The sequence below is a fragment of the Gallus gallus genome, chromosome 5 (assembly GCF_016699485.2).
Source record: "Gallus gallus isolate bGalGal1 chromosome 5, bGalGal1.mat.broiler.GRCg7b, whole genome shotgun sequence".
NCBI classification, from domain to species: Eukaryota; Metazoa; Chordata; class Aves; order Galliformes; family Phasianidae; genus Gallus; species Gallus gallus.
Window position 1 is genome coordinate 7644510 of NC_052536.1, and position 19426 is coordinate 7663935.

General features: G+C 44.0%; 3 protein-coding genes across 39 annotated transcripts in view; 1 reads left to right on the top strand and 2 right to left on the bottom strand.

Annotated features, from left to right (window-relative positions):
- The window catches only part of PARVA (parvin alpha), a 62082-nt gene extending 57156 nt beyond the window's left edge, over window positions 1-4926 (bottom strand). For 2 of the 4 annotated variants that reach the window (XM_025151217.3, XM_040702137.2), the window contains exon 1: window positions 4100-4291. In XM_025151217.3, coding sequence (XP_025006985.1) covers window positions 4100-4235 — 136 coding nt within the window. In that variant the 5' untranslated portion in view covers window positions 4236-4291. Of the gene's footprint in view, window positions 1-4099; window positions 4312-4493 lie in introns of those variants that run through there. The other 2 variants (XM_015286436.4, XM_046942255.1) reach the window with 2 other exon arrangements.
- Window positions 2647-6394, top strand: LOC107053373. 4 transcript variants are annotated; one of them, XM_046942259.1, is made up of 2 exons: window positions 2647-3541; window positions 5852-6394. In XM_046942259.1, the coding sequence occupies exons 1-2, from the start codon at window positions 3253-3255 to the stop codon at window positions 5959-5961; spliced, it is 399 nt and encodes a 132-aa protein (XP_046798215.1). In that variant the 5' UTR covers window positions 2647-3252; the 3' UTR covers window positions 5962-6394. The 4 variants fall into 4 exon arrangements, 2 of the variants coding, with proteins under 2 accessions (XP_046798215.1, XP_046798216.1); XM_046942260.1 differs by having other exon boundaries at window positions 6115-6394; XR_001466538.4 differs by lacking the exon at window positions 2647-3541 and having other exon boundaries at window positions 4666-5957; window positions 6115-6394.
- A 1477-nt stretch (window positions 6395-7871) lies between these two features.
- The window catches only part of MICAL2 (microtubule associated monooxygenase, calponin and LIM domain containing 2), a 159770-nt gene continuing 148215 nt past the window's right edge, over window positions 7872-19426 (bottom strand). For 30 of the 31 annotated variants that reach the window (XM_046942224.1, XM_046942222.1, XM_040702113.2 and 27 more), the window contains 5 exons: window positions 18744-18836; window positions 17587-17680; window positions 13386-13485; window positions 12440-12513; window positions 7872-8095 (listed from right to left, as the gene is read on the bottom strand). In XM_046942224.1, the coding sequence (XP_046798180.1) occupies window positions 7887-8095; window positions 12440-12513; window positions 13386-13485; window positions 17587-17680; window positions 18744-18836 (570 nt within the window). In that variant the 3' untranslated portion in view covers window positions 7872-7886. Of the gene's footprint in view, window positions 8096-8532; window positions 11738-12439; window positions 12514-13385; window positions 13486-17586; window positions 17681-18743; window positions 18837-19426 lie in introns of those variants that run through there. The other variant, XM_046942231.1, reaches the window with a different exon arrangement.

A 19426-nucleotide genomic window follows, 5' to 3' on the forward strand; every position in this document is an offset into this window, starting at 1 on the left:
TTCCCTGGGCCAGGTTGCACAGGTACGTGCCCAGGTGGGTCCTGAATGTCTCCAGAGGAGACTCCACAACCTCTCTGGGCAGCCCATCCCAGTGCTCCTTCACCCTCACTGTGAAGTTCTTATGCACAGTTGTGCTGAACTTCCTATACTTCAGTTTGTGGCCATTTCCCCTCGTCCTTTTGCCATGCACCCCTTAAAAGAGCCTGCCATCGTCCTTTTGCCTCCCTCATTTTAGATATTTACAGAGATTGATCAAATCTCCTCTCAGTCTTCTTTTCTCAAGGCTGAACAGGCCCTGGCTACTCAGCCTTTCCTCACATGGGAGATGCTCCAGGCCCTTTCATACCTTTGTGGCCCTCTGCTGGACTCTTTCCAGGAGATCCCTGTCCTTTTTGTACCAGGGAGACCAGAACTGGACACAATACTCCAGGTGAGGCCTCACCAGGACAGAGTAGAGGGGGAGGATCACCTCCGTTGACCTGCTGGCCACGCTCTTTTCAATGCACTCCAGGATGCCATTGGCCTCCTCGGCCACAAGGGCACACTGCTGACTCGTGGCCACCCTGCTGTCCATCAGGACCCCCAGGTCCCTCTCTGCAGACCTGTACTGGCACATGCCGTTATTCCTCCTTAGGTGCATGACTCTACACATGCTGTTGTTAAACCTCATTTGGTTCCTCACTGCCCAACGAATTCTTCCATGCTTTTTCTCCTGTACTACTCAAAGACAAGTCACAGAAACAGGTCCAAAGAAAATAAGCCAAACAGCTAACACAGGGCACTCGTGTACAAAAAAGCCCTGTTTCTTTGGTAAGCACCCATAGGCAGGTGGAGGCGTGATCTTTGTCAGAGTCACACATCAAAGCCCTTCAGTCACGGATTCCAGAAAGACACAAACTTTACTTCAAGTACCTCAGACGCTCCCATCGCCCCATGCTCAGGCTTCATCTGTCGTCTGTACTTTGTTCTACATCCATCTCATTTTTTCAAATGCGTGACTGCAACAAAGTGAAGATGAAGAAACCAAACGATATTTTCAAGAATTAGCAAAGTCTACAAGATTCTTAAGCTGTTAACATACTCGTCCCTTGGGCACACAGAATAACACTACTACTGTGACCTCATGCACCCAAATGAAATCAAAACAGAACATGCAGAAGAGGAAATGTCATACCCAGAAGCTAGAAGAACACTGGTTCCTTCTCCTGCCCATCAATGGCAAATAAACTAAGCTGAAGAGCAGTCAAATTACTGAAATTGATGTCACATCAATTGGAAAATTGTCTGAGCCCGCACCATAAGCAGTAATTGCTCTCTACTCAATTCACGGGCCCAAGCTGCCTGTTTCCCATCTGCTCCTACACAATTTAACTAATTCTGATCTTTGCTCTCCGTTCCTGAAAGCGTCACAGACTTACAAGCGTGTCAGAGGCCAATTCTTTACATTCTCCACCAGGGTAAGCTATTATGAAGAGTGAAAATTCTGCGTCCATAATTGCGAAGCCAGGCAAATTCAAGGAGGATGATCACACATGGCCTTCCTGAACCCGCCATGTAAAATTCATAAGATAACATAACACACACCTCCATGTATAGAAAATGAGGTCGTTATGTTCGCTCCTTGCACTCGTATGAAGATAGGCTTAATACACAATACAAACTGCTACTAAAACGATTTGCTGTTGGTTTTGAGGAATACAGAGAGGCCCTCTGAACACCTTGTGCTCCTGCTCAGCATCCCCTGGGCTCCTTAGAGGCACATAAGAGGCAGCTCAGTCTTGGAAGGGTTTTCAGGAACGAAAAGGACAGAATCTCACCAAACACTACAGAGTTCTGGGGTATGACAGTTCAGCTGTAAACAGATATCAAATATTCCAGTAGTATCTCAGCATTTTTTCATAAGATAAAAAGCTATTAATTCCAAACACAGTTAATCATTTGTGGGTTTTGTTACTTAACATTTTTACGCTATCTAAAGTCACAGCTGCTTCATGCTCTCACTGAATTACAGTGTTCTCATCCTTGGATGACAGCAGATGAAGTACTGTAAACGAAAGCCAAGACTCTACGTGACAGAAGGTAACATAAGCAAATCTTTGCTCCAAATTTTAGATCTCATGAAATGCCCTATAAAATACACTGTAATTAAATATTATGTTTTAATGTATGACTAATCCCTACTGAAGTCGTCTGCGGTATCTCAAGTAACTGTATCTTAGGTTACTCAAAGCATCACTTTGACAGTGATCGAAATGCCTGCTGACAGCACAAACACAAAAGCTACATACATACAATCATATTTCATCTACAGTAATTAACAACACATATAGCACAGACTGCACTAAAGCAAAATTGGTATAGACCATACAACAGAGGTACGGTGCTTCCAATCTCACTAAGATATCTGCTTCCACTGGAGATGTGACACAGATAAATATATGTGGAAATACGTAGGATGTTATGGAGGATTTAATGACATATCTTCCTTCCATATAAATAATGTTCCCTGCCTAGCTGCAAAATAATTCTCCTAACTACTGTTAAATAAAAGTTAGAAAACTGGGAAACACAAAGGACAACACCAATGCATTCTGACATTGCAAAAGGGCAAATGTTAACGCGATGAGATAATGAAACGACAGATCCAGGTTTTAGTTGATGACTTTAATAAAGACACAGAACTCCTGAGAAGAAATGCAGTTTCACAGAATACATCTTTCTTTTCTCATGGGCTTAAAAGATTGTGGTTAAGGGCAACTGTGCTGTCTCTAACAGTTTCCTGGAGAGCTGCGACTCAGCGCTATCTGTCTCTGAGGAAAAGAGCCTTATTTATGTGAATACTGCGCATACTGAATCAACTGCAAATAGGTTGAAGATCTCTAAATGTAACTACAATGCAGTCTCATCAAAGATTTATTTCTACTCCAGAGCCACTGATGTTCATCACTACTCTCTGGGGGTAATGCAAGAGAGGATAACCAGCATAGTTTGCCACTGCTGACCATTTCACCAACTTCTGAGCCATTTGCAATGACCAGAAAAGCCAAATAACGTGAGTGCGGATGCACAGCGTGCATTTTAATTGAAAAGCAAGACAGTGCATCTCAGAAAGAAGACACGATAGATATAGAGAAAGGGGCTGAACTGCCCAAAGCAGTATCGCCCTCGTCTGCAGCACAGGTGCCCCCCTGACGTGCTGTGCTGCTGTCACTGCCCAGCTATGTACCTCAGAAGCAGGGTCTGCTGGGCGGGATGCCCCTCTCCCGTGCAAGCAAAGAACTTGCAAACTTAAGGAACAGTTTTGAAGCAACTGCTACCTCGGTATCGAGTTTAAGTTACCATCAGCAGCAAAAAAGATGGGTGAGTAAGGTTAAATTCCAGTTCTCTGCCTCACGGGATTCTAAATGGGCAGATACAGTAGGGGGTGGGTATTATTACACGTGCACGGACAAAGAACCCGACTGTCGGCTCAGCGTTCTTCGGGCTCCAAGGCAGCGAGGCAAAGGCTCCCAGCTGGGCACAGCAACGAGCAGCTTAAACCGTAAGCCTTGGAGCGCAGCTGCCAGCTGTGTGCGTGACCCTGCTTTCCAACAGTGCCGTGCCCACGGCGGGCCGCGCACCAGCACAACCCAACGGCCCGGCAAGCCACACACGCACCAAGTCGCAAACTCCTCGCACCGCAGCCTCACACGCACGGAGAGCGGCAGGCTCCGCCCCGCCCGCCATCCGGACGGCCCCCGGGCCGCCGCGGGGATACGGCCCGCTCCTCCGCCCGGCCCTGCGGCCCTCCCCGGCCCGCGGGACGAACTCGGCGCCTCCCGCGCTCTCTCGGCCGATCCGCACGGCCCACCCCGGCCCGGCCCGGCCCCGCGGCCGCAGCAGCCCGCCGTCTCCCGGCCCGCGCTGCCACCGCGAACGGCGCCCCGGGGCGACAAGGCGCTCCTCCCTTCGCCGCTCGCCTCCCCACCCCACCCCACCCGCGTCCGCCCGTCAGCCCCTTCCTCCGCTCCCCCGAGCCTTTCCTCTCCCCGTGTCTCCTCCCACCCCCCTCCCCGTCCCGAGGTAACTCCCAGGAAACGCGCGGACCCGCGATTCTTACCTTCTTTGGCTTTTTTCCTCCTCGCCAGCGTGCCGCCGAGCTTGCCCAGGAAGGAGTCATCCTTTTTCCTGGACGGGGGCGATTTCGGGGTGGGAGATTTGGGGGAAGAAGGGGACTTCTGGGGGGACGATGCCATGGCGGCCCGGCCGGCGCTCGGGGATGGAGGAGACGGCTGCGAGGCCCCGGAGCCGTGGGAGGCCGCTCCCGGCTCTGAACGGAAGCGGAATTATTCCAGGCATTTGAGGCAGCTCCGCGCCGCTCTCCCGCTCCTGCCCTGCCTCCCGCCCGCCCTCCGCCACGCGCCTCGACCGGCGGCTGCGCCCCTCCGCCCTCACCTGTCCCCCCGGGGGGGCGGCCTTCCCGCCCCGCCGTACCTTCCCGCGGGTCGGCTCACCTCGGGCTCTGGCGCGGGGCGACCCGCTCGGCGAAAAGCCTCGCCGCACCGCAGCTCGGGTGCGGGCGGAGGGGCAGCTTCGGCAGGGGAAGGGCGCAGCCCGGCAGCCCGAGCGGGACCGGGCCTCGGGGCGGTGCGGCGTCTGAGGGCCGCGGTGCCCTGCCGGCCGCCCGAGCTGAGGGGCGCCTGTGTGAGGAGCCGCGCGCGCGGGGCGGCTGCGGGCTGAGAGCGGCCCGGGCAGTCCTGGGACTCCTCGGTACCGGCTGGCAGCTGCGGGAGGGGTGGGCGCTGCAGGCAGGTGTTTCTGCGCTCTGCGATCAGCTAATCAAGTAACCGTGCACTGGGTCGCCTTGTGCAAGCTGGAGGCACGCGTGCGTCTCCGTGGAGCACGCTTTGCTAAGCAGCCTGCGGGTTACCGCCGCAGCCGTTGCCTGAGGGAGGCGGGCGTCTACGGAAATAAATACCCGCTGTGGAAACCGGGGGGCAGAAAGGTGACTTAGCGCGATAGACGGCCCGTGCTAACCCTGCTGTGGTTTGCACGTGAGTAGCTTAAGAGAGGAGCTTTCTTAAAGCTCGGGAGCCGGTGCGGGAGGCGCCCGGGGCGGCGGTGTGTCAGCTGCAGGCACCGCTTCCACTGCCCGCTTAATCACTCGATTAACAATTCAGGCAAAAAGCCACACACGCTTCATGCAAATACCTAGCTATCCATTAGGCGGAATAAGGGAAATGAAATTACCGCGAGGATACTGCTAAATCAGCTCATAATTGTTGTGTTTTCACAAGCTGGTGGCATTGGTTAGCTGACATCAATGAGTATTTGTTGTGTGCAGTTAGGATATGCCCTGGGGAAAAGCTTTATTCATCCACGCTGCCGTCAGTTAAAAGCAGAACGAGCCCAGGCTGCCACCGCCGCCCTGCATGTCCCGGGGTTTGCTGTCTGGCTCAGAGCAACGCTTGTGTTCCCTGGACTGCTGTCTGCAGGCTTTCTGGAAAGCTTTGCCATCTATGATGATTCTCTTTGAGGACAGTCACGACATTCATTTTCTCCGTACCTTAAAGTCAGAACGACGTATGCAATTTTTTTGTTCCTCTTTTCATCTGGGAACACATAGAGAAGCATGACTTTAACGCTGCATTCAGCTGAAAGGGTCTTATAGACATGCATAAGGCCTAGCTTATGGCAGACATGGGAATGCTGCTTTGAAATGCCGAGCTCTTAGGCAAGTATCATTTTAACCACAGAGCAAAGCTGCAGTGACATGAACTTGCCGTGGATTTTCATGTGGCTAGGTTTTTGCTTTGCTTCACATGTGATAGCTGAATGCTTTCACAGTCGTGCTCCCTGATCCCACACGCAGGACACAACAGCAGCAGGCTGCAGTTCAGGCTGCCCCACTGCATCTACACCTGGAGCAGACCACAAGGGCTCTCACCGTGCTCCCTGTCAGCACCTTGTTCTTACTGGTGAGCCAACCAATAGCTCAAGTTAATTGTAGCCTCATCATATGTATGCTATTGCCAGGTAATAAGAGGTGGTTACATCACCGCACTTCAAATGCATTCTTATTCACCTGCATATCCATCCATGCACACCTGTTTGGTTTTTTTTCTTTTACTACAGGACTCAGAATGATTGGGAACAGACTCTTGCTTCTGATTGAGGTAGAAGAGACATGATACATAAAATACCCACCGCGGGCTAGGCTAATGAGCAGGAGCACTGCAGCACTGAAAGGACACCATATACGTACCATCTGAGATGGCTGACTCCTGGGATAGAGGTCAGCTCTGTTGTCCTATCTAGTTTTTCAAAGTACTCTTGCTTATTGTTATTATTTAAACACACAGGCTTAAAGCCAAGCTGCTTAAGGCCACACAATAAATTATTCCTTTGTCTTTAAGTTCAGCATTTGTCTCTGAAGTGTACCCTCTGCATGAGCCTTTTATCTGACCGGTCACAAACCGTGGAAGGCAAATTTGCAAACATGCTCCAGTGACCTACTGTTATTGCTGTAGCTGCTTACAGCAAATCTCTTCACTGACTTCAGGAGGAACAGAACTAGACCCAAGTCTACCCTTTTCATTTTTCCACACGTTTGCTCTCGGCGATCTGACTGCCAATTCTGCAATAGTTAATTACTGGACGTGCCCTCCCCCATACCTCCCCACCAAGTAATAGTCAACAGCACAATAAAAGAGGCTGCTTAGAAACCTAACAAAAGATTATGTATTGTATACATCTGCAGAGATGAAATATTTTAGAAGTTTCAAAGAGAAATGTCACTCAGATGCTAATATCATTCTGGTCCTTTATGCTTCTAGCCACATGTAGTTCTGTCAATTCGTCATCTATGTGTGCATGGCCAAATTGATATGCATTTGCATCTGACCGTGTTGAGACTGTTTTAGGAAAAATCAGTACCAGGAATCTTTCTTAATAAGCATCACTTGTGCCTTTCACTTGAGCCCATGATTTTGTGCATCTGTAACATCAATACTGCAGAGAGCACATTGCTGGCACGCAGGGCCACCAGACCTCTGTCAGTGGTTCTTTGGAAACAGCAGAAGAAACTATCTGAAAAGAACCCTGTGGTTTGTTCGTAGATATGAGGGGCATAATGATTTAGGTGAAATCCAGTTTGCACTTTACATATCACAAGGTATTTGCCAGGTTCATGAGGTATGGCTGCCATGAAGACTGTGGGGATCATTTTCACGTGCTACTATGGTAAATCCATTGTGCAAATAACCATACGGTCCACACAGAACTCAGCAGAGACACTTTTAGGCCTTAACAATAGCAAAATTTTCCAACCTGCTAGGGCACATTCTGGTATGTGCTTACATGAGAAAGAAAATACTCTATCTTTCTGAAAACGCTAAATAAAAGTGAAATTCTTAGTGGAAATCACATATGCCTTAGGCTAAAGAGTAGTTTCAAGGACTAAGTCCAAGTTCACTGCCTGTGCCCAGAGAAACCTAGCCAAACAGTATAAAAACCAGCAAGGCATTCCTTTACCTTGAGGGCAGACAGATTGATCTTGAGGCAAATAACAGCTTACAAAATCCATTCCCTGAAATCCTTGCCCAGTTGGCTTTTTTTAGATACACAATCTTTTGAAGACAGAAGGAGCAAATAGGAGGGGAGCCTCAGTCAATTTGTTGGTGGCATTCCTCCCCACACTGTGCTCTGGGACAGCCAAACCCCCTCAGTGGTCATCTGCTGCCTGAGAGGGGTTAAACACAGATCAAAGTTTCACATATTAGTTCCAGTGAACCCAGCAGGCAGGTAATTCCTCTGCAGTCCTGAGATATCGTGAGCAGTACAGAACGAGGAGTCACTACCATGCCTGTCTGCCTCTCAGGCACACAAAATAGAAAGGAAAGTATGTGTCAGAAGAAAAAGCTCAGTTCGAATGTGCCAGAAATTACCTTGACCTCAAAGGGAAGCTGCTGCTGTCCATCTGCCATCTGAAGAGGAGGAACTATCAAGCAGTTCAAAGCTGCTGAGCCGGGAATGACAGTGCAGATGCTAATATAAGCTCCAGTCTTGCTTCTCTCATCTTGAACGGCACGTTGTCTTGCTCTGAAAGGCTTCCCCACTGGTAAAAAGCAACAAAATGAGATGACCTAATGTAAGTAAGCCTATGGGAATTTGCAAATTGGCATTTAAGGTTTTGATCACCAGTTCTTAGTGATCCACATGGATACTTTTCCTTCAAGTCTTCAGGGAGCTGTTACAGTTTGTATGTTGTGTCTGAGGAAATTAGGTTGTGAGTTCCTGTGTAGGAAAGTTGTTGATTTCATGGATTTCACAACCTGTTATGTTAGAAGTAGGATTGAATACCATCCAGCTTCAGGGTGTCATTATTTCTAAGCTATAAAATGCAACTGTGAACTGCAAGACAGGGTAATCGACTTCCCAGTATATGATTAAGAAACTGATATCATTTCTTACCCACTGATTTTTCCTAGACACACATTATTATACTGTAGGTACCAGAGGAGAGAAATTACTATGGAAATGACTCACAAGCACTTCAGAGAGTGAGATACAATTTTATTTCTTCAAATACGAAATTGCTCACATCCAGTCCATTTAGACATGGCAATACATTCCAGCACATCACATTAAACCCAACAACGACAGTGCCAAGGACTGAAAAAAAGAAGAAAAAAGAAAAAAAATACCCCAACAAATCCAGTAGTCGTTAATGAGTCAATTTACAGAAAAGATCAAGCAGTAACAACTCATAACAAAACACATTTAGACAGATTAGTAATACATGCCAGCCATATTAAATTGACCAGCAAACAGAGCACATAGCTTATTTCTCCTGCCTCCTCTATTCACACAGTACAAAGACCTGCTTTAAATTGCTCAAGAATGTATTCTTTTCCTGCTTTGCCTGCATAGCTTGTTTTTTGGATCTAATCTTGTGAGGCATGCAGTACCAGTCAGGGTAGCAGTAGCCTGCCGGGTTTTTCCACCCAAGAATAGACACGTGGGACCTGTCGTGGATGGAGTGTGTTGTCACCATGTGGCGTGCAGAAAAGTATCATTTCAGCAATGAATACCTGTATAGTCCATTCAATGCTGATGGCTCTCAACTCCTGCTGCCTCTGATCTCTTGGCTTTCAATGGCCAAACAAGTATCTGCTGTAAGGTAAGTCTCAGGGCCTGTATGCACCACAGAGCGACCTGAGGCCAGGCTCTTGCAGCACAGCACCTGCCCTGGGTGAGCGGGTTGGACTTCGGCAGAGGACCTGCTTCACATTTCTCTGGGGCTGCCCTTCCTCCTCCTCCATGTACGGAGGAGAATGAGTGGGTTTTTAGTACAATTTAGGTGAATAAATAATCACTGATTGATATAATCGAGGGCTTCTGCGCTGAATTGCCTTACTGTGCAAAGCACTAAGAAAATAAGTTTGCTGTAAAACTTGTAAAAAAAAAAAAAAAGAATCCATTGAAAGCATGACGACCCTCAGTTTTCTACAGAAAACAATGACAGATGATCTAGATCAGTATCACTCTACTGGACTACATGAGGCTTCTGGGAACAGTGATAAAATCCATACGTTTTCTCCACAAAACCAGGAATGCCAGCAGATTTCAACAGAGAAAATGAACATATTTATTGCTGTCCTGCTTGCTTCTACTTTGTGTCAATCTAAAGGAACAGAGTTAGTTGTAGAATCAATCACTGCAATCCATCTCAATAAAAATGTAACTTGAAGATCGAGGTATGCTCAGCATATGAATGACAGAAAAAAAATGACTGATGGTAATTTTGGAATACATTCAGGGATCCTGCTATGTCTCTCAACCAAAATGAAAGACAAATTATACTGTTAAAGCTCTACGTGTTATGTTGTAAGGGTATCCCACTGAGATATTATTTACATCTTAATTTATTACTAATAATTACCAAATCCATAAAGCTACCTAATCTACTCTGTAGACCTTTACCTATAAATAACTGTTAGAAATAAACTTATTTATGAAAATTGGAGACAACATCCGAACTGTAAAATATAACATGACTCTCTTATCCGCCTTACACAGACTAATAAATAGGTATAAATACATAAATATTGCATAACAGTAGCGTAATCCTTGCAGCAACGGAGGTATATTATGTATTTGTGGTCAACAGTGAAAACTTTTTTTAATTTCAAAAAGGATATTTTAAATTTCTTACAATACAGCAAAAACTTAAGATCACTCATAAATTATTGTACCAAGATCCAGTGTACCTGTTACCCTACAGCTAGTTACCAAGGGCTTATTTAGCTTAATTTTCTCATAACAAGAATGCTCGTAGCTTTGGCTGTGAGAAGGCAGCTCTTGCAAGTAAGCACCCGTCACGAAGTAATGAGAACATCAAATCTTTGAGTCATAGTGTGAGGTAAAATGATGTTCAGGAAGAAACAGTCTTTTGGTCTCTTTGGTTTTTCAGCTTGAGAATGAAGTGCATCGTATGTACAAGTCTGAAATATTACCAATCTCAGACTGCAGATTTAAGAAAGTACATAAAGTTATCCTGAATACCAACAAGAATTTCTGCACATCTGCTGTGCCATGACTACAGAAAAAAAATAGATAGCAGGCACTTCCTTTAAGCAAAAGATCTCCATAGACATTTTTGAGCAGCAACATAAATGTAATGCAAATATACTCACAACATTACCTACCAAACATTGCTATTGCGAAACTCAATATTTTTTTGCAGTCCTTTTGAGGAATTATTCTAAGGGAGATTTGTTAGCTGCTACACCAGTCATGATACTTCCTGTGATATACCCTATGAAGCTGGTCTGGATAAGTACTTTAAAACTATCGTGCAGCATACTTTAGAGAAGACCTTAATCTGTGACATACAAAAGCTATTTTGGGTATGTAACAGTCTTAGGGAGTTACCCATTTGATGACCCCTTACCGTTTTACAAAACATAGAGATATTTAACATCTTGTTCAGAAACACACGGTGCTCTAAAACATCAGAATACCTAGAAAATTCATTTCTGACATTGCATTTACAATAGTTTTAATGAGTGCTTACACATAGCTATTAGTCAAAAGACTTCCACCATAAAAAAAAACTAACTTTATTTCTATATGAGATGCTTGTTTTTGACCTTCAAATAGTTCATCGTGGCTTCGCTGTGCCAAAATATAAGCAAAGCCACATAAAGAATCGGACAAGCAGATGGAAAGTAATGCCATTTCAAAAATACCATATGATATCATCATTTTTCTAAGAACTCTATTTTCAGCACTGAAATAACATTCCAAGGAAACACCGAGTGCCAATTTCCCTTTCACAGACTGCGGTGTCTCTCAGACAGGTAAATCCGTTCCATCTTTATTCTTGCGATTCCTGATGCTGACAGTGAAGTCATTCACACCATTGTGAGCACAGAAATTGTTTAAAAGCTCCTGATAACGGAATGACCTTTCCAAAACTGACTTCAAATTTGTATTACCTTAAATTTCAGAAGACAGTACCTCCGTGATTACAAATACTGCTGAAATTACATTTGTTTGCATATGGCAGTTTAAATCCCACTCAGCTGACAGCCCCTTGATAACAGAATGCTTTCAAAGTGCTGGTCTTCTGCTTGTTCTTTCACTCTCTGCTCCTCTAAGGCAGACACAAGTTTGTCCCTTTCTTCAACCACTTTCATCATCTCAATAAAGATTTCATCTTCCTCATTTAGATCCATCTCATTTTTAAGGCTGTCTGAAAGATGACAAAACAAGAGGTCATCATCCAGATCATTTTGTTGCTATGCTTTGCATTTTAACAGTTGTTGTACTTGGATTAAACATTACACTCAAATGAAGTCAACAGCAGTTAATATTTTTCATCTTACAGTCCAGGGAAAATTTATCCTGCATTTAGGCCATTAGAAGTTGACCATTAAGGCCCCAGAAGTGTGTAGTAGAACTTTTAGCAAAACTTAGGCTGTGGAATTAGTAGTAAGAACACTATATATTCGCAAAAACATTTGCAAATGTTGCTTAAACATTACACCATAATTAAAATGCTATGTGGTAGGTAGCAGCTACTGTCTTAGGGTGTGAAATCTAATGTAACAGCATTTGTACCAGACTTCAAGATTAGTTGGTAAAACTCGAAATGCCCAATCATGAAATGCAGAATCTGTAAGAATATAACCTGTTTTTCAGAAAAAATACTGAAAACTGTAGTCACTTACAATCCACGTGCTTAGAACCAACAGGATGTCGTGGTGTATTCACCCGTCTGCCTGTATTCGTCATCCCCACACTCTTTTCTAATACTGAATGAAAGGACAAACCCCAAGTAGACCCAAGTACATAAAAGCAGTTCCAAAATACAATGGTAACCTGCAGTTCTGCAGTTGACATAACCTTGCAGAAGAGCACAGAAGAACAGCTGACGTTCCCCACTTTGACTTACCATCAATGGCCATCTTCTCTCTCAGCTTTTGTTCCAGCCTGCTTTGGTGGTCCTCCAATTCTAATTCTTGGGCTCTGGGTGCCATAGAATATACATTAAATAATAAAAATTTTAAATAAAGTCATACAAATATAAGTATTATTTCAACCAAGATTTCACATATTCTGTTTATCCATTATTTTCTCCTCACAGGCAGTCAGGGCTAAAAGTATTGCCTGTGCACAACAGTGTCAGAAGTACTATTACCACCTTTTGCTTTGTGCATTGGATTAAGCTCCCTACAATGCAACACTCAGGGCTTTGACCAGCTATGTCAAAACTTGCTGGTTGTACTCATATCACCACTCTGGACAAGCCTGGGCTCTCCCACAGAGTCCAGCCAGAATGAGTAACGACTACTGCAGCTCTAAATGCCTTCCCACATCATCCAGAGATAGTGGAGAAAATATCTGGGAGCCACCTACAGCTATCTGCTGAGCACATTGCAGAGGATGAGAGATGAAGCAACTACAGCCAATATTGTTTCCATCAACTACAAACAGCAGCACGTGAGGCAGCTTTTATTGGCTTGGTGTATGTACTTGTTTCATCTCAGTACTGAATTCCTTGATTTCTTCTCCTGTGAGATACACTTTTCAGACTGTTTTTCTTACATAAGAGAAAGTGCCTAAGGGTTCATTAGACCCGTGTTGCATAAAGACAGAACATCTGCGTGCTGTAGCTTTTTTGAGTACCCTATAGGAATGAAATAAATTGAAGTACTGTGAGAAAGAAACAATGAGGACAGCTCAACTGAAGGTCTGCGTTCAAAACAGACTGTACTCTGAATATGTTTATTCTATGACAGTTCCAAACTCCGTCTCACAGCAACACGTTCAGATGTGCTATGAGTACAAGTTTCTGTCTCCCCTCTGCATCTTTTGCATTAATGTTCATCCTTACTTACACAATCAAGAGCTCGGACTCGTAACGCATTAATTTATTCTTCTCCAGGACCAGTTCAAACCACTCATGAAGCATCTGAGTTTCATCCTGCGTGCCTGAAACTGTTTAAAATAGCAAAGTTGAATATGCATTACTGGGCTTCCTTCCAATGCTCTTGCCACTTGAGGTCACTTTAAATAATCCTCATCTGTAAGGCTAGGTGAGCCCTAGAGCAGATTTATTTTTCTTCTCTATGCAACTTACATAGGTCATGTCCAGACGTAACACATATAATACACCTGTTTATGGTTGGTTGAGTGCTGTAGTTTATTGCAATTAAAGATGCGTTAGATTTTAAAAAATTGTTTGTTTGGAAATCACATTTTTTCTTCCAAGAGATTTTTCCGTTTTTCCCCAAAAATGGTCACTCGCTTTCTTTTAGTTCTGCCTTTGATAACATAGTTTCTTCGTTAATAGCAGACCTTGGATCTGTCTATATAAACACATATCCCACTAACATGATCAGATTCAAGATGAATTTGCTGGCATGTATCACCCAAGTCCCTGCTTCCAGTGGGCAGCCACAAGCACAATCAGGTTCCCTACATATTTTCATTCATTTGCCAACAGGCCTCTAAATCTGCATTAGCTTCAATTGTCAGGAAGGACTGTGGCACTGGAAAAATCTACTACCTTGGGGTGGTTTTGTAACAGTTGGAGTTAAGGCTTTACTGGCTGACACTACGCATACGTGTAAGAAGAGATGGTTTACCTCCCATAGAGTGCACAGAGTGAGGCCGTTTTACTAAAGAGCAGCACAGATTCCTCCTCCACCACTTAAGAGCCTTTACTGCCCTAAAATGTAGCCTGTAAAAAATCTCTGGCAAGGAAGAACCCCTGGAGTTTTCCAGTGGCAGGTCAGAGTGTGGTGCAGGGCACGTGCCCTTTCACATGGCCCTCCCCAGACATCCTCCTTCAGATTCATCCAGTCTTCTTGGAGTGGGCATTTGCTGCATTAGCAGGATGTAATGATGAGAGGAGATGGTAAGTGACTTCCCTACCTGTGTTAATCAGAAATGGATTCCTGCTTACATATTGCTCTCCTTTTCCTTTGCAAACCTATCCATGAATGAGCAGGTAAGCTGATTTTACCAGCAGTATTCCTCGGTCAAGCCTGTCAAGAGAATATCTAAGTCCAATGATACTCCTAAATCTCTCTAATAAAAAACTGTGCATCATAACTTGATTGAGGTACACAAATAGGAACACACTCTGCAAAAATGCCACTTATTTCTGCAAAAGCCTGAGTGGAAGTTGAAATAAAAATAGCCTTTGTGGTCGTTCTTTTTCCATCCCACGGAACACCCCTCTGGTGTGTCATGGTTTTATGTCTCCAGAGGCATTTTTCCCTGAGCTTTTCAAATATTTCTTAATAACACTGCTAATAGTAATTTGAATCTGAGGGACTGCTTCATGCCTTCCAGGAGCAGAACAAGCTATTGAAGTCTTTGCCATAATGTAGCAAGATAGATCTTTTTTTAAAGGTTAGAGAATTTGTTCTCTTAGCCATGATGGCTTTTTGTTACGGCATTGCTAAGATTTTCCTTCTGGTTTGCCCAAATCTATTGTACCCCATTTGAAAACTGGATATTCTTCCCATTACATCGTAGCTAATTTCAGCATTCATTGCTTTTGACGGCAGGCTGTGGCCATCAACCCTTTATGCACAGAGCAATGCTCTGTTGTCTCTACGTTACACATAGAGGGGATCTGCAAGTTTGCTCTCCCTATGAACTTCTAAACCTCATATTCCTTATTCACAGAGGTTTTCAGCTGATCTCTTTTGACTCTGTTGGAAGTTCTGAGAAACTTTGGATAGATGCTTATGAAATCAAAAATGGTCCACACACGTGCAGATGCTTGTTCACCTTCCAAATCAGAGTTGGATTTTCTTGCATGTTCTATCTATACAGATTTTCTTCTTTACCACCGTTCCTCATGATTTGTTTAGTCAATTGATTGGTTATGCTAATTTCAGTGGAAAACGTGCCTGGGGATTTTTATTTCTGTATTTTCTCATAGGCAAAAGATCTCTGTAAGCCTCCACAAATGTCAGTGGAAAACAAAGCAGTGATACATTATTTATTTATTATTCGGTATTTAGAATCAGAATAAAGGGAATAAGGGCCATGAAAAAAATACTCATAGGATTGATATTCTTTCTTTCTTTAGGAAAAAAGAAAAAAAAAAAAAAACATGGATTGTCACTACAATTAGAAGATCATGAAAGCCTCATTTTGCTCATCAGTCTTCACGGCAGTTGTTTCACACCCACGCATGTTCTCTTCTAATTCAGCTGAGGAGCTAATGAATAACCCCCGCTAACAAAGGGGCCATTCATCCTCTGCTTACGGAATTATTAAAGGAGAGTTGCGTAAATGTCACTGAAGAGCAGTGTTTGCAGGCCTGTCTCTAAATTTGGTTATTCACAACCTTTCCAGCTCAATATTATTGCTGAACCGTGATCGTTTTCTAATCACCTTAATAATACCCATTAAACCACTTGAATTACATAAGCACAGACCTGCTTAAATACAACTTAACCTAATAAACGCTGGTCATTCATTAAACAATAATGCCCATTAATTTTAAGAAGGTCGAATGGAACACTGAACTCACTGATTCCTGCATCATTACACATAGGTTATAATTCAAGTGACAAAGCACTTACATTTTGTTTGGGAAACTTACAGCTTCATGCTTTTGCACCAGAAGAGTTATTGAGAGACAGTAACATCCTACGTTTCAGTATCTGCCCTATTTGTAACTGGTCACCTACACGCAAACAATCAACGGGGAGAAAAAATAGTACTTTCACCTTAATGAGGGCAATCCAATTACTGAGGATGGGAAGAGAATGAGAAGCATCAATCTCTTGGCAGATAGCCTTCTTTAGGAAATGCGATTGTCAAAACAGCAAAAACAAGAGTTAGCTCTAGGCCATCCATCCCAGTACTCTGCATCTAACCCCAAGAGCCAGAAATCTCTTGTTCCTCATGTCTTTGATATCTGCCAAACCAGCCACTCCCATTGAAATCAGTAATAAAGAACAAAGCTTATATACCAGACCTCAGTCTTCTTAGGAATGTTTCTCACAGGTGGTAATACGGGTGCTATTTGATAAATTGCAGTGTTTTGTTTAAGAAAAAGAAATTGTTTCTAGCCTTTTCAATAACATTTGAAATGAGAACTATCAGTTATAGAAAAATTGCTAATAAATGCAAAATACTCTTGTTAAACTGGACAGTTTGGTGTTAGAATAAGGGCAATAACTGCTAAGAAATATGGCATTAAAACATCCAGTGTGTAGAGATTTTGCTGGATTTCCTAACCAAGATGGCAAGGTCAGGTGCCAAAACATATCCAGCACTGTGCAACTGCCTGCCCCAAAAGCATGAGGTTCACCTTTCTAAAACAAAGATAAACATGTGCTTTCAATTGGGCTGTCTGCTCCCCAGAACCCTTTTAGCACAGAAATACAGGCTCCCCTGAAGCCACTTACGCACACAGATCTCTCCCTCATCCCCTTTTGTCCCGTCCCACCGCACTGCAGAAGGTTTCCCCAGCTTCACCCTGCCAGCACTGGGGAGCACTGGGAGAGCACCGTGTTTCAGGACAGGTGGCACTGTTGGTTCAGGCATGTGAAAGCCTCCTATTATCTTTCATCCGTTTGGAGTGGTGGGACTGCAGGCTGCTGTTGCTATAGCATGGCCATCATCTTAATTGTATTAATGGCATTTCATGTGCCAGGACTCTGTTACCAGGCAAGGACTATTGCCAGCTTGGTAACTGGGACACAGCTCCTGGAAACTGCACTGGTTCCTTCCCAGAGAAGAAACTAAGCTCAAGATGAGATTTAAAAGATATATATACAGATGGGAGTAGGGTGGTGGGAGGGAAATATAGATTCGTGCTCAACAGCAAAGCAAATATTCCTAAATCTAAGATAACCAAAAGAACATTACAGTGTTCAGCTAAAGGGTGCGTGAGCTAACAGGGTTTGAGGAAAGGGGTAAATAAGGGTTTCTGTCCTTCCATTTTTCGTTTAAAATTTTGCACTGAATTCTGAATAAAAACCCTCTTCTTAAAACAAACAAACCAAGAAACAACAAAGAAAACAACCAAAAACCAAAACTATCAAGAACAAACACTCCTTCATTTACCGGATTCTCCTCTGAGTTCTCTCTCCAGCTGAACACCAAAAACCTCCAGCGCTCTCTGTCTTTCCTCCACTTCCTCTAGCTGGCGCTGGATTGCCTGCAAATTTGGAAAGATATAAAAGTTGCAGACATAGCTTAAGAATTCAGAGACAAAAGGTAGCCTCAGTGGTTAGAGAAACAGCTTGAGGAGTTCTCTGAGGAGTCATGGGATATGCAAACTCATCAAGAGTGCCTGGCGCCAAAGCAATTTAACAACTCCACTATCTAGCCACATTTTGGTGTGGATAAGTGTCTCAGATACTGAAAGAAGCCCAGTATACTGCAGGCATTTTCAGAGGTGCCTTATGTATTGTATAATGGACACAAAACACCTTTAGAAGACTGAAGTTTCCACTTCGGGCTGTGTTAGGGCATACCAAAGCCAACCCTCAGAACAGCCTAGCAAACAAGAAAGATGGTTCAAAATGTTTGGACTTGATGACTTCCACAAAGCAGTAAGAGAAAATGATTTTACTTAGAGATCATTTACATCTCTCTTACATATAAAAATGATAACATAATCGTTCTTTTCTTTAGGTTAGATACATGGATCCATCCAAACCCATCCACTTGTTTTTGTAATACAGCAGAGGATGATGTAGAACTCTGACTTCAACAAACATGATTATTTTTCAGGGTCTGAATAAACTGAACTGACAGCGTCAGCATTTGAACAAATCAATTAATAAATTAAAAGGTTCACCTTCACCTTAAAGGCAGAGAGGACAAAAACCCTCGTTCTATTTTACCAGAGTCCTGGTAGTACACCAGGGTGACAGCTGAGCTTCTTGCTTTCTCGGGGGCTGATATTTCCTTTTTTCTCTCTCTGTCCTTCAAACTCAATGCATTCTACTGCTATTGCCAGTCACTATCGCTCCTTTTCATGCATTTATGCATAATCACAAGGCCGTGACAATCTGCTGGGGCACACTTGGACTTGTCACGCAGAGGTGTGAGGCCCCGCCACATGAACCTCACTGCACCTGATGTTTTGGGTGGATTTCAGTGCAGTAGTCGGCGAGCTCCAGTGAAGAGCAAGGGTGCAGAGGAGACATTTTCTAACCCTGTCCTTGCCAAGCACTCGTGGGAGAAAAATGTCCATTTGTGAGCTACACTGTCACCTGTGCTTTGTGAAGCCTCTTCAGCTCCTCTTGTTTAATCAATTGTTTTGTCTCCTTCTGCAGTTTTCTTCTCCTTCTAAGAGATCTTTTTGCCTAGAAAAGGAAAATAAAAAAACCAACACCAACACAACAACAAACAATCAAAGTACAAGCATGCCATTAAATGCTTCCACAAGCCTTTCCCAGAATCACAGTGTCACTGAGATTCAGAGAGGTCTCTGGAGATTGTCTAATCCAGCTGCCCTGCACAAAGCAAAGTAAGACGCTGCAAGTTGCTTGGGCAACCTCACTGAAATGAAAATATTTGTGTAGGGAATATCTTCAAGCACTCCCCTACATGAGGTTTGAAACTTTACAGAGTCTACTGCAACACTAAGCATGAAGTGTCTTTACCAAAAGAAAGGCTCAAATGATAGGGAGGACTGTACGTGATGCAGCATTGCCTATGGCATGTACAGGCATTGTGTATCTGAGGGAGAAGCCAGGCACAGGCAGTGGGAAACACCGGAATAAGAAAACTCAACCCCATTGCTGGAGTAGAAAATTCAGTCTGAGGTATGAACACTATCCTTGTTGGCTCCAGTGGGTGTTACATGTAGAAACAGGTCTTCCAAAATCTAGCTGGTTTGACTGTAACTCACACCTGTGCAGTGCAATTGAGAGTGGGAAGGGAGCATGCACTG

Coding starts and splice junctions, on each gene's coding strand:
- LOC107053373 (XM_046942259.1), top strand. CDS start 3,253: ATGCCCCTCTCCCGTGCAAGCAAAGAACTTGCAAACTTAAGGAACAGT. Junction 3,542..5,851: donor AGCAACGAGCAGCTTAAACC/GTAAGCCTTGGA, acceptor TCCCACACGCAG/GACACAACAGCAGCAGGCTG.